The sequence below is a fragment of the Vigna unguiculata genome, chromosome 11, assembly GCF_037176805.1.
Source record: "Vigna unguiculata cultivar grain cowpea cultivar isolate G323 ecotype 2 chromosome 11, ASM3717680v1, whole genome shotgun sequence".
NCBI classification, from domain to species: domain Eukaryota; kingdom Viridiplantae; phylum Streptophyta; class Magnoliopsida; order Fabales; family Fabaceae; genus Vigna; species Vigna unguiculata.
The window spans coordinates 41,841,136-41,855,009 of NC_140802.1; the positions used below are offsets into that span (position 1 = coordinate 41,841,136).

At 36.7% G+C, this 13,874-nt stretch overlaps 1 protein-coding gene across 5 annotated transcripts; it reads right to left on the bottom strand.

Moving 5' to 3' along the window:
* Window positions 1-6,728: 6,728 nt before the first annotated feature.
* On the bottom strand, window positions 6,729-10,749 carry LOC114169590 (ethylene-responsive transcription factor RAP2-7). Of its 5 annotated transcripts, none has more exons than XM_028054821.2 (10): window positions 9,751-10,749; window positions 9,544-9,569; window positions 9,379-9,409; window positions 9,170-9,257; window positions 8,938-9,083; window positions 8,657-8,701; window positions 8,440-8,543; window positions 8,208-8,332; window positions 7,709-7,822; window positions 6,729-7,129 (listed from the first exon to the last, which is right to left on the bottom strand). In XM_028054821.2, the coding sequence occupies exons 1-10, from the start codon at window positions 10,251-10,253 to the stop codon at window positions 6,860-6,862; spliced, it is 1,452 nt and encodes a 483-aa protein (XP_027910622.1). In that variant the 5' UTR covers window positions 10,254-10,749; the 3' UTR covers window positions 6,729-6,859. The 5 variants fall into 5 exon arrangements, with proteins under 5 accessions (XP_027910622.1, XP_027910621.1, XP_027910625.1 ...); XM_028054820.2 differs by having other exon boundaries at window positions 6,729-7,132; XM_028054824.2 differs by lacking the exon at window positions 8,657-8,701.
* Window positions 10,750-13,874: the final 3,125 nt, after the last annotated feature.

Here is a 13,874-nt window from a genome sequence, read left to right on the forward strand (position 1 = left end):
GGCACATTTTTCGTTGACAATAACAATTCAAACAACAGAGCCGCAATTGTTTACCTGAAGAAAACATAGAGTCTAGATTTATTGCAATCATGTTACTAAAGTCAGGGAAATGAAAAGAAAAGCAATGTATATAAGATTGTTATTTTGTCTTCTTATACCCAAAAAAAAAAGTATACTAATAATTTATGTACCCATATTATTTCTCTCTATTTTAAAATATGTATATAATTTGTGATTTTATTATGTATTGTCGCTTTCTTATTATATTTCGAGTTGACAAAACTCCTCTTATGCCATACCGTCAACTGGAAAAGCTGTAACGAACTATTGTATTTCACAGAAAAAAATGATTTAAACTCTCTGGGTAGCAATGTAACATGAAGTTGAATACATTTATGTTTTTTACCATTCTATATGGTCTGAATATAAATACAGAAAGATGTGATCTGACAAGTGTCCTAATGGAGCTGCCTCACAGGGTTTGAGGGGTTGAAACTAGGACACTGTACCCTAGGACCAGGGAAAACAGAGACTTTGTCATTGACTGCACATTTGTGAGTGTACAATATAAATAGTAACACCATTGTTCAATTCCCCATAGGTTTAGGTTTGGTCTGCTCCACTTATGTAATAGCTATCAAATTTGAATGAAACTGCTCTGTTACCAATTTAGTAACTTGTCAACTTGACAAGTGTAATATAACTTTTGTCACTCATTGGACCAAGACCCATCCTCGCTGCTACAAAGTTGCAGAATGACTCACTACTAATCACAATACAGTTCTATTTTTCTCTCCTCTTTATCATTTTGATATGATGGGTCAGAAAATATCACCATCACCCAACCACAATATTTGTTGGGTATTGGGCTCCCTTCCTATGTGGAGAAAAGGCCCAAAATTTGAGAAGCCCATGTCTCACTTAAACCTAGTGGAGAGGAGGCTATAAAATAAAGAGAGAGGCAGAACAATAGAGCAAGAACACACTGAAAGCCCTAACACATAGAGGGAGAGGTAGAGGGAAAATTCTGTTCACGTTTTTCATAGAGCTGTCGCAGTAAATTCGGCGCTGCGGATTCGTTCACCGTTGGATCGGGCTGAAATTTTTACAGCAGGTTCGGAACTCATTGCTCTTCATTCTGACCGGTCGGATCTTTGATACGAGGTCTGAGTTGGGAGATATTAATTTCGCACTGCAGCAGTGATTTGTAGAGGTTTTCCTCTCTTGTTCTTCTCTATTTGAAAGCTTTGTTGCTTTGTTATTTGGTTGGGTGTTGGCACTAATTTGTGCTATTGATTAAGACTCTTTTGTACTCTTGTTGATCATAGTGAAGCTATTTCTTTGGTCTGGACGACTCGTGGTTTTTACCCTTGATTTGAGGGGTTTTCCACGTTAAAAATCTTGGTGCCTTTATTTGTGCTTTTGGTGGTTTATTATTGCTGCTCTTTGATTATTGCTCCTCATAGATTCTTGCAAGTTAGGGGAAATTATATCCGCTGCATTCTCTGGTATATTGTTTGTTATTGTTTTCCCCATCAGAGTGGCATCAGAGCTCTTGGTTGGGCTATATTTACTTGCTTGAATGATGGAGGCAAATGCAAAGATGGTTGCTTTGAATGGTACAAATTATCATTTGTGGAAGGGCAAGATGAAAGATTTATTATTTGTCAAGAAATTGCATCTTCCGGTCTTTGCTACACAGAAGCCAGATTCTATGTCTGAAGAAGAATGGGACTTTGAGCACCAACAGGTATGTGGTTTTATTCGGCAATATGTTGAAGATAATGTTTATAATCATATTGCTAATGAGACACATGCCAGAGCTTTGTGGGAGAAGATTGAGTCTTTGTATGCTTCTAAGTCGGGCAATAATAAATTGTATTTGTTAAATTGCTTGATGAATTTGAGGTACAGGGAGAATTCTTCTATTTCTGATCACTTAAATGAGTTTCAAGGGCTCCTAGATCAATTGTCAGGAATGGGCATAAAGTTTGATGACGAAGTTATGGGATTATGGTTGCTTAATACTCTACCAGAGTCTTGGGAGGTATTTCGGGTTTCAATTACGAACTCTGCCTCGAATGGTGTTGTTTCTTTTCAGATGGCAAAGAGCGGTGCTCTTAATGAAGAGATGAGAAGGAAGGCACATGGTTCTTCATCTCAGTCTGAGATGCTTGTTACAGAAGCTAGGGGGAGAAGTCAGAAAAAGGAACATAAAGGTGGTAGAGAGAAGAGTAGGAGCAAGTCCAAGTCAAGATACAAGAATTTAGAGTGCCATTTTTGTCATAAAACTGGACACATTCAGAAATACTGTTTTAAGTGGAAAAAGGAGAACAAAGACAAGAAGGGCAAACAGAGAGAGAATGATCATGATGATGATGATCGTGTCACTACTGCTACAGATGGTGATCTTGTTCTTCTTCGTGACTTTGAGTCCGTTAATCTTGTATCTGATGAGAGCATGTGGATTATTGATAGTGGTGCTACACTGCATGTTACACCTAGGAAGGAGTTCTTCACATCTTACACTTCTGGTGATTTTGGAGTGTTGAAGATGGGTAATGATGGTGAGTCTAAAGTGATTGGTGTTGGTGATGTTTGCCTGCAAACCAACATGGGAGTGCAGTTGTTGCTTAAAGGAGTCAAACATGCTCCGGATGTCCGTTTTAATTTAATCTCTGTGCAGTTGCTTGATGATTGTGGTTATGACAATCACTTTGGTTCTAGTAAATGGAAGCTCACTAAAGGTAACTTGGTTATGGCCAGAGGGGAGAAACAATCTAAATTGTATTGGACTAAAGCTTTGGTTGCTAAAGACAGTGTGAATGCTATGTATATGGAGGCATCTTTGTGGCACCGGAGGCTTGGTCATATAAGTGAGAAAGGGCTTAACTGCTTAGCTAAAAAGGATGTGCTTATGGGATTGAGAAATGCAGAATTGGAGAAATGTTCTCATTGCATGGCTGGTAAACAAACCAGAGTATCTTTTAAGAAGCATCCACCCTCAAGGAAGTCAGAATTACTTGAATTGGTGCATTCTGACGTTTGTGGCCCATTAAAGGTAAAGTCATTTAGTGGTGCAGTTTACTTTGTTACTTTTATTGATGATTGTTCCAGGAAGCTATGGGTCTATGCTCTTCAGCGGAAAGGTCAAGTACTTGAAAAGTTCAAGGAATTTCATGCTATGGTTGAGAGGCAATCAGGCAAGAAGCTGAAATGCATCCGTAGTGATAATGGTGGTGAGTACCGTGGACCTTTTGATGTTTATTGCAGGCAGCATGGTATTAGACACGAGAAGACTCCTCCTAAAACTCCTCAGTTGAATGGTCTAGCGGAGAGGATGAACAGGACCTTGGTTGAAAGGGTTACATGTATGCTTTCAGAAGCAAAGTTGCCTAAGCACTTTTGGGGAGAGGCATTGCTTGCAGCTGTGCATGTTATTAATCTCAGTCCCGCAGTTGCTTTGAATATTGAGGTGCCAGACAAAATTTGGTTTGGTAAGAATGTTAGATATGATCATTTGCGTGTCTTTGGTTGCAGGGCATTTGTTCATGTTCCTAAGGATGAAAGATCCAAGTTAGATAAAAAGACAAGGCAATGTATCTTTATTGGCTATGGTGAGGATGAATTTGGCTACAGGTTTTATGATCCTGTTGAGAAGAAGCTTGTTAGAAGTCGTGATGTACAATTCATGGAAGATCAGACCATTGAAGACATTGATAAGGTGAAGAAGACCACACCCGAGAAAGACAGTAATCTCACTGATGGTAATCCGATGAGGTTGCCCACTCACAATTTGGAGAATGTTGAAACGGAAGCTCAAGACAATGAGCAACATGGTGATGTTGATGATCGACAGTTTGGAAGTGGAGTAGAGGTTCCAATTGATGATGCTCAAGAGGAACATGATGATGATGACGATCTTGGTGATATACCTGAATCACCTCAAGTCCAACTCAGGAGGTCTAATAGACAAAAACAACCTTCTACAAGGTATTCCTGTGATGAGTACATAACCTTGACTGACGGTGGAGAACCTGAGTGTTTTGAAGAGGCTTTGGATAGTGAAGAGAAGAAACAGTGGCTGGATGCAATGCAAGATGAGATGAAATCTTTGCATGATAATCACACTTACGACTTGGTGAAATTGCCTAAGGGCAAAAGGGCATTGGAAACTAGGTGGATTTTCAGGGTGAAACAAGATTCAAATTCTACACTTCCAAGGTACAAGGCCAGATTAGTGGTGAAAGGTTTCAGACAGAAAAAGGGTGTTGATTTCAATGAGATTTTCTCACCTGTGGTGAAAATGTCATCCATCAGAACTGTGCTAAGTTTAGCTGCTACTCTTGATTTGGAGGTTGAGCAGATGGATGTGAAGACAGCTTTCCTTCATGGTAATTTGGAGGAAGAGATATACATGAAGCAACCTGATGGTTTTCTTGTTAAAGGCAAGGAAGAATATGTGTGTAGACTAAGGAAGAGTCTATACGGTTTGAAGCAGGCTCCAAGGCAGTGGTATAAGAAGTTTGAGTCTTTTATGTGTGAGCAGGGTTACATGAAGACTACTTCTGATCATTGTGTCTTTGTTAAAAGTTTTTCTAATGATGACTTTATTATCCTGTTATTATATGTTGATGACATGCTTATTGTTGGAAAAGATATTTCCAAAATTGACAGGTTAAAGAAGACACTTGGCGAGTCTTTTGCCATGAAAGACTTGGGAGCTGCTAAAAGGATTCTTGGCATACATATCTCACGTGATAGGAGAGAAAAGAAGATTTATCTATCACAAGAGCAATACATTAGGAAGGTGTTGCAGAGATTCCAGATGGAAAATGCTAAAGCTGTGAGTACTCCTCTTGCTACTCATTTTAAACTGAGTGTTAAACAGAGTCCTTCAAATGAAGTTGAGAAGACCAATATGAGTAGAGTTCCTTATGCATCTGCGGTGGGCAGTTTGATGTATGCGATGGTGTGTACAAGACCAGATATTGCACATGCTGTTGGTACAGTTAGTCGATTTTTGTCAAACCCAGGTAGAGAGCATTGGAATGCTGTGAAATGGATTTTGAGGTATCTTCATGGTACAGTTGATATGAAGCTTTGTTTTGGAGGTGATAAACCTACTTTGATGGGTTACTCAGACTCAGATTTGGCTGGGGATATTGATTCCAGAAAGTCCACTTCGGGCTATTTGATAAAGTTTGCAGGGGGAGCTGTGGCTTGGCAATCAAGACTACAAAGGTGTGTAGCGTTGTCTACTACAGAAGCAGAGTTCATTGCTATTACTGAAGCATGCAAGGAGGTGTTATGGTTGAAGAAATTCTTGCAGGAGCTTGGTTTTAGGCAAGATAACTATTCATTGTTTGTTGATAGCCAAAGTGCTATCCATCTTGGTAAGAATCCAACTTTTCATTCTAGATCCAAACATATTGATGTGAGGTATCATTGGATACGTGATGCTTTGGATGCTAAGTTGTTGGAGTTGGAAAAAGTTCATACAGATGATAATGGTGCTGATATGATGACTAAAGCATTGCCAAGAGGAAAGTTTGAAGTTTGTTGTGAGATCGCCGGTTTGGCGGTTATCTCCACATAGTTGTGAGGGGGAGATTTGTTGGGTATTGGGCTCCCTTCCTATGTGGAGAAAAGGCCCAAAATTTGAGAAGCCCATGTCTCACTTAAACCTAGTGGAGAGGAGGCTATAAAATAAAGAGAGAGGCAGAACAATAGAGCAAGAACACACTGAAAGCCCTAACACATAGAGGGAGAGGTAGAGGGAAAATTCTGTTCACGTTTTTCATAGAGCTGTCGCAGTAAATTCGGCGCTGCGGATTCGTTCACCGTTGGATCGGGCTGAAATTTTTACAGCAGGTTCGGAACTCATTGCTCTTCATTCTGACCGGTCGGATCTTTGATACGAGGTCTGAGTTGGGAGATATTAATTTCGCACTGCAGCAGTGATTTGTAGAGGTTTTCCTCTCTTGTTCTTCTCTATTTGAAAGCTTTGTTGCTTTGTTATTTGGTTGGGTGTTGGCACTAATTTGTGCTATTGATTAAGACTCTTTTGTACTCTTGTTGATCATAGTGAAGCTATTTCTTTGGTCTGGACGACTCGTGGTTTTTACCCTTGATTTGAGGGGTTTTCCACGTTAAAAATCTTGGTGCCTTTATTTGTGCTTTTGGTGGTTTATTATTGCTGCTCTTTGATTATTGCTCCTCATAGATTCTTGCAAGTTAGGGGAAATTATATCCGCTGCATTCTCTGGTATATTGTTTGTTATTGTTTTCCCCATCAATATTAATGACCATTACGAAGATCAAGAAAAGAAAACTTAAAAAGAATAGTGTTTTCAATTCTAAACATTTTTTTTAGGTTTGTTTCATTTTCCAGGATAAAATATTAGCAAGGTTAATGTCGCCAAATGAATATGATTTAACTTGCCATTCTGAAAACGACAAACCTGACCTGGTGAAGAGATCCAAATCCCACCGGCAATATTCACAATATACTAAACAACGAAAACAAAAATACTTAACTTTTATCCATTTATGGGATGCACAACCAGTGCACCTATAATCTCAAAGATAGGTGAGCAAGCCATTAAGCAATTTTGATTCCCGTCAAACTTGAGAAAAACAGCTACATCGTTTTGCTAGTGCACTAAAAGTAGCATTTTGCGTGAGATGATTTATCACAACAGGGGGCATTATAGGAGGCATTATAGTTTAAGCAAAGAGGTAGCAATTAGGAGTCGAATCAAATCTCAGTATACACCAATCAGTTACTGAATTATACAAAGAATTTTGAGCGCAAACACTTTTTGTGGTTTGGCTTTAACGTGTAGAACAAGATCCGCTACAGTGGTGCCTGAGGGGGCTTAACCTGGTAATAGTATTCAGATGAATGTGTGCTTGATGAAGTAAAACAGAGACTTTGGGGATTGGAGTTCATAGATCTTGTTGGAAAGGTGGCAGTGGGAGGAAAGGTGGCTGAAATTGAGAATCCTGATGATGCTGCTGCAGCTGAGAACGTTGGTACTGGGGTAGCATTGACCTGGGCATGTGTTTGCCATGCCCAATTGGGGACTCCTTTCAAATGGTCCGTGTTCGTTCTTTCTGTTTTTTCCTGCTAAATTATTGACAATCTTTTACAGTCTTAAATAGTCACATACAAAACTGCATGCCACAATTATAATAATTGTTTACTCTCAAAGTTCAATGTACAAATAATGTTACAAGAATAAAATGAACCTAACAGAACATCCGGCGAAAATCACACAATGTTGTGATGGTCTATGTTTTCAAACTCAAGCCATACTCTAACCTTACTTTAGGAATATATTGACCATCCATTACCGAACAGAAAATAGAAAATAAACCGTGTCAAAGATTGACCGTTCCAGGTAATGCTTTTGAGACATATTTTGGACAAATTCATTTTTGTTAACAGAATAAGTAAACATGGTACACACACATATATAAACAGAATACCGCTCCAATGACAAAAAATACACCAAAAGGTTGTATATATTAATCAGTAAATCCTGATCATAAACAACCAAATTTTGCCATGAATTACCACATTTAAAAGTGAAGCATTCATCAGTATTCTAATGAAAATGGAGATCCTAGCAAGAAAACAATTGTAAATGTTTTAAATGAAGTACCTAATAAAGAAACAAGAAATGAACACTATGTGGATTACCTCATTGGGAAAGAAACTAGGACACATTCCATTCCATACAGAAGGACAATCTTCACTCACAACCAGTCTTTTCAAAGATGGATTACCAACTCCTGAATTAACATTGGTTTCCATCTGCAAATAAAGGGAACCATGCCAATTATGATTACTAAATTGCACGTCTAGAGTTAATTAAAAATACCAAAGACCTACAGTTCTACAAAGATCAATGAAGTCAAAGGAAAACAGGATGTAATTAGCTACATGTGAACCTATAAAGGCTACAACCGGTCTTTATCGAGACATTTTGTCAATGGGTATCATGATATGAAGAGTTTTTATTAAAATAAGTTCGTTTGTTTTACTCTTTTCCCACTTTCCAATTTTGATTCAAATGCCATAAATTCAACTGAACAGGTATTCAAGCTAGGCCCAACTTGAGAAAAACAAAGTTATTCACCTCCATTCCATATAATTTAGAAGAAACCTAAAATAAACAAATACGTAAGTTCAATTATACCATTGATCTTATTCCACCATGCGTGTTGTAATGGACAGAGGGGAACTGAAGTTGCTGCCAATTTTCTTTGGGACCAGTTCCTGGGGTTGCTATGCCCAAATTGAGATCAAGATTATGATTGCCAACTGTGTTCAAAAAAATATAACCGGATTTCAGAAAAGGAACATTTTTTCATTAAGAATTTCACTTGGGAATTAAAAAAAATAGAACATATTTGCCATAATAGTGTTACCTTCATTAATGGCTGCAGATTTCATCTCTCCTTCGTATGTACTTGGCTCAAAATTGGTCACTGCTTCCCTTCCGTTACATTTGATAGCTGCCTTGTCATAAGCCCTGCTTTAAGAAAATCAAAAGGGAGATACGTGTTGGATTGAACCAAATGAGTTTCGATAATTCAGTGTAATAAATTCAGTACAGGAAGAAAGTAATTCATGTAACATTAGGACCTTGCAGCTTCTACTTCGCTGTCGAATAATCCAAGATATATATACCTGCATGAAAGCATTGCAATCTCTATAACTAAAATACCTTCCAATCGTTTCGTTGAAAACATGCATCTTACATCTTAGACATGTTTCTCCAAACATGGAAAAATGCATAAAGATGCATTAACACCTAAGCTGAAACCAATTCGATTTTGCTGACAAAATAGGCACTCGAATTCATAACATCTAGAATAGTCATAGTACATCACTACTTAAGTTAATGTATAAAAGTAGGTCCTCACTTTTTGCCAAGGAATTGTCCCATTCGAGCTTCCCACCGGCCACACTTGTGGAGAGTAACTCCTCGGTATTTAGAACTTCCTCTTGAGAAACCAGTACTTTGGCGGCGCAGTATATGTACGAATTCCTCCTTGGACAAATTCTTCATCTGTCCATAGGTAAGAAAAAGGTTAAAAATCAAATCATAAGCACCATCTAGTTTCAATGTACATCAAGTCTTCTGAGTTTTCTAACCTGTCTCAGATCATCCTCATAATCACTCAGATTGAAATTGATGTCAGCATCAACTCCCCTGAACTTAATAGCAGCTCGATCATAGGCTCTAACATTGAAAACCCCAAGTCAGTTGACGAGCAGAGGAATATCCTCAAAATAAAAAAAACGGTGGATCGTTTCATGAACCCAAATTTATGAGAAAGAGAACCAAAAGCACAAAGCTCTACCTAGCAGCAGCATGAGCCGTGTCAAATCCACCTACAAGTTCAAATACCAATTCCGTCAAAAGATGCTTAAAATAGTAAACCATAGAATAAGATTTCAAATAGTACAAAAACTATGTACCCTAAAAACACCGAAATTCACAAAATTCATAAATTCAAAATCCATACCCAAATAGACTTGTTTCCCGCAATCCCTACACCAAATAATTACAAAAATAGACCAAAAGAACATAAAGTCAGATGCAATTCAACCATGAATCACCAAAACCAAACTTCACACAAACTTATATTCCCTTCCCCGTAAAAAGGGATGAAAACGCAACTAAAACGAAACCAAAGCGAGCTAAATTCATATCACTACCAAAATTCACTAACCAGATGTGCGATTCCCATCTTCCCGTTCTTCTATAAAAGGTAACCCCTCTGTACTGTGAGCTTCGAGACCTTGGTCCTCTCCTACTCTTCTTCGCCGGTTGCTGAGTCTGAGTCTGACTCTGAGGCTGCGGCTGAAGCATCTTTATCTCACTGTTCCCTCCCTCACGATCGAACGCGAGATCCACGAAACTTTTTCTCGCCGAAAACGACGACGTTGCCACTCCTCCACTCGCCGGAAACAGCTCCTTCGTTATGACGTCGTTCGCGCCTTCCACTTTAAGGATATCGAAATTGAAGGTGTACACGTCATCAGCGCGCGTGGAGCACGAGTCCTCGTCGCAACCGCCGTTACTGGACCCGTCCGCATTCACCACAGAGGAATTAGAAGTCCCTGATTCCGCCATTTGGTTCCGCGAACCTTCAGGAAACTCCTCTAACGGCAACGGCGAGTCGCCGTCACGAGCCGAATCGGTCCACTCCGCATTGAGATTAAGATCTAACATCGTCGCGTTAATATTTAGTTACACCGTTCAAGACGTTAACTAACTAAACAACCAAACTAACTATTAAATTTCGCTTTTCTCTTTTATAATTCCTAAGGTTTTCTAACGTCAGTCAAGGCTTATTGAACTACGCTTCCACGTCACCGGCGACGGTGTTTCCGGCGAAGAAATGGATCCGATCGAAAACAACCGAATGTAAGCGAGCTAGCGATCGAGAAAGAGAGAGAGAGGAAAAGAAAAGTCAAGAAGAAAACGGAATCGCTTTTAGTTTTCCGATTCGTTCGGTCTTTGTGACGACGCCGGGTAAATTTTCCGAGGACCGGAAAAGGAGGAGTGAGAGGAAGGAACCGATGGAAGGAGTGAGAAGAGAGCAACGCGAACCCACTTCGCCGGCGATGAGTTCATTGTCGCCGGAGAAAGTGAAAGCATCGCCGACTATTGGATTCCATGGAAGAGAGAGAGGTGCGAAGAAACACTTTCTTTGTACTGAGACTAATTTCAAGAGGGAAGGAATATATAAACATTTTCTCTCTCATGATGAAGACCCGTTGGTTCGGTTACCGGTCACCGATATTACAATAGGAATAGATATTTTTCCTCGCTCTTTCTCTCTCTACGAGGGGTCACCGTCTTGTTGAAGGAACTATCCGCTTTGTTGAATTTTATTTTTTTTTAATTTTGGATGTGAGAGTTATGAGAAGAAAAAAAAATACTGCACCATTAATATGGTGAATGACATGATTACAAAGGTATTTATGTCTGAGTGGTAACTTGTTCAGTTATTTTTAGTAATTTAAATGTTTAACTTCTGCTTCATTCATTTTCAATCGGAGCCATGTTTTTAAAAACTAATCCTTGGCTTTATAGAATAAATTTAAACAATGTTGATCGCAACATTTTCTTTATATGATTTAGAATTTCTAGTACATAAGATATAAAAAAAATTATAATATCAAAATGATTATTTTTCCTTTAGATACGATAGTAAATTTGTCGATTTTTAAGATATTTAAATATATTAAATTTGAATAGTAAAGTTTTTAATAACATAGTTAATATCATAATATATATATATATATAATATTAGCCATTGTATCTTTAATCATATATTTTTAAAAAATTTGAATAATGTAATGCTTCATTATAATTTGACGTGTAATATTTTGTTTCAGTAACATAAAATTAATAAAATAAAATATTTCATAATAATATTTATGTAATTCATAATTTAAAGAATTGTTATTATAGTTATTATAAGATATAATCATAATAACATGAGATAAAAAGACATAGTTTTAACGAATCTATGGTACAACAAATTATTAAGAATTTTTATGAAGACTCTAGGAACGAAGGAAAAACAACCTAACAACAATACGATAACAACTCATATCTTCCATGACTGATATAGATCAAACAAGACAGAATCACAAAATAAGAGTAAACTAATCTTGCAAAAAGGTTATTCCGATGACCAATAAATCATATACAAATTAAGCATGAATGAATACAATGAATCATATATATGCACACGAACAACTAATAATAAACTCAATTATCTGGATACATGACAATGATGTCAGACCTAGTGTAGGTGTGCACTTGTGGTGGTTCCTAGGTTATGCAGAGCTTGGCCTTAAGGGGTTATCACCCAACCACACACAGAGTAGGTCTCTTTCACCCCTAGGACCAAATAAGTCCAATGACTATGACCTCTTGCGACTCTCACCACCTAACCTATTACTTGAGTGTGAATAATTATTAGAGTTCAGGATATCTCATTCTTGAACCTCCACAAGTAAAGTCATACACTAACAATACCACCACATTCATCACCGCAAAGAATTTCTTCTTTGAAATTCCTTAAACATCATTAACATCATACATGGTCACACAAAAATTTCACCTTAAACTCATAACAATTCATAGTCATAACGTAAATAACAATTCATAACATGTTTTATGTATCCCAATTAGAAAGTACATTTCCAATCGTAATCATGTCTTAAAGTTGAATAATGTGCATGTGAGGGAGGAATTTGTTTTTAGACTATGTAAATTTGGATTGGGGATTATCAAATCAACCAACTCAGAGATAAGGCTACCAAGATTAATGGTGTCAAAGTGGATCAACATGACTCACAAAGGTTTCACCGTGGATCGAGTTAAAAAAGGGTCAGTTCAACTTGACTCACTTTTTAGTGAGTCACAAATTTTGTAATCTGACTTGACTCACTACGAGTTGATGGATTAGTGGGTTGACTCACCTATGAATCTTTTCTTTTTGTAATTTATTTTATATATTTATTGTAATATAATGAAAGTGATTAACTCGATTTATTTTGAAAGTGTTCATGTAATTCTTCAAATATTATTTTAAAGATAGTAGTTGAAAATAAAAGTACTAACGTATATGACTTGACAAACAAATAAATTAAGCATCCAAACTATTCAAACATTATTGAATAACATTCTAGTATTTAAAAAGATCAAAACCTATATAATTAGAAATAATAGACAATTATATTAAAAAAAACTTATAAACAAAATGGTAAAAATATTAACAAAGTGTTGTTGTTAGTGGGTTATTGGTCAGCTCACCTTCAATGCAGCTAAAATCCTTTTAACACGTGTGTTAGGTGAGCTAGGTTCATTTCAACCCACATTTAAATAAATTGAAATTTTTATAATCCAATTCGGCTCGAACTCGTGGTGAGCTAAGTTGTCTCACGGATGAAAACCCTTTTAACATCTCTAATCAATATGACGATAGTAGTTTGGGATGTTAGGTCAGGTAGTATTTCTTTCTTGGTAAGTGAATTTTTGAGAATAAAATTTTCTCTTATGTAAAGACCAAGTTAATTTGCTTAACAAAATAAATGGTTTAATTGAGATGAAGTGTGAATATTTTATAGTTTAAGTCAAAAAACTAATAAATAAAAAATTTAGCAATTTAAACTTCTCTTCCTAAAAAATACTATCTCTTTAAAACAATTTTTTTTTGTCTCTCTAAATTTGGTGTTTATCCTTTCTTAAGTCCAATTTCACCTTAAAAATCCTATTGAAAAATAGAACAATTTTACCATATTAGAAATAATTTTTTAGTAAGTTTATTTTTACTTTTTTTTTTCGTGACTTGGTTTTAAGTGAAAGTTTACACGTTTAGGGATAGTGTTTTACATGTGTTGATGATCTTGGGAGATGAATATTCAATTAGTTCATAAGTGTGATGGTATGTTTAAATTGTTAATCAAGGTATTATATTTGGATCTTTAGCTTTCCAGAGAAGATACAAAAGTTGGGAGTTTAAGTTTAATTAAGCAAATTCTAAAGGTAGGGAAAATTAGGTATAATTTTCATAGTACACAATATTGAGTTTTGATCACAAATTATACTTTGTCTCATAAATTATGCAAAATCATTGGTTATATTTGTTTGATCTCTACTGATAGTTAAGGTAATTGAACATGTTTAGTTTTTAGGAATTGTCAATTGTATTTGTTAGAACGGAAAAATAACATTGATATGAAATTAACCTCTACGCTCTACTTATTATTGCTTTGTAAATTTTAAAATTCTTAAAGCTTCTTAAAAATCAATATTAACTATATAAAAGCAATA

Bases quoted from the DNA above. Each gene is read 5' to 3' on its own strand.
- LOC114169590 (XM_028054820.2), bottom strand. From the start codon at position 10,253: ATGTTAGATCTTAATCTCAATGCGGAGTGGACCGATTCGGCTCGTGAC. The intron at 8,544-8,656 runs GTCCTAATGTTA...TTCTTAAAGCAG, and splicing joins AGCGAAGTAGAAGCTGCAAG to GGCTTATGACAAGGCAGCTA. The intron at 8,333-8,439 runs GTAACACTATTA...TTTTGAACACAG, and splicing joins ATCTGCAGCCATTAATGAAG to TTGGCAATCATAATCTTGAT.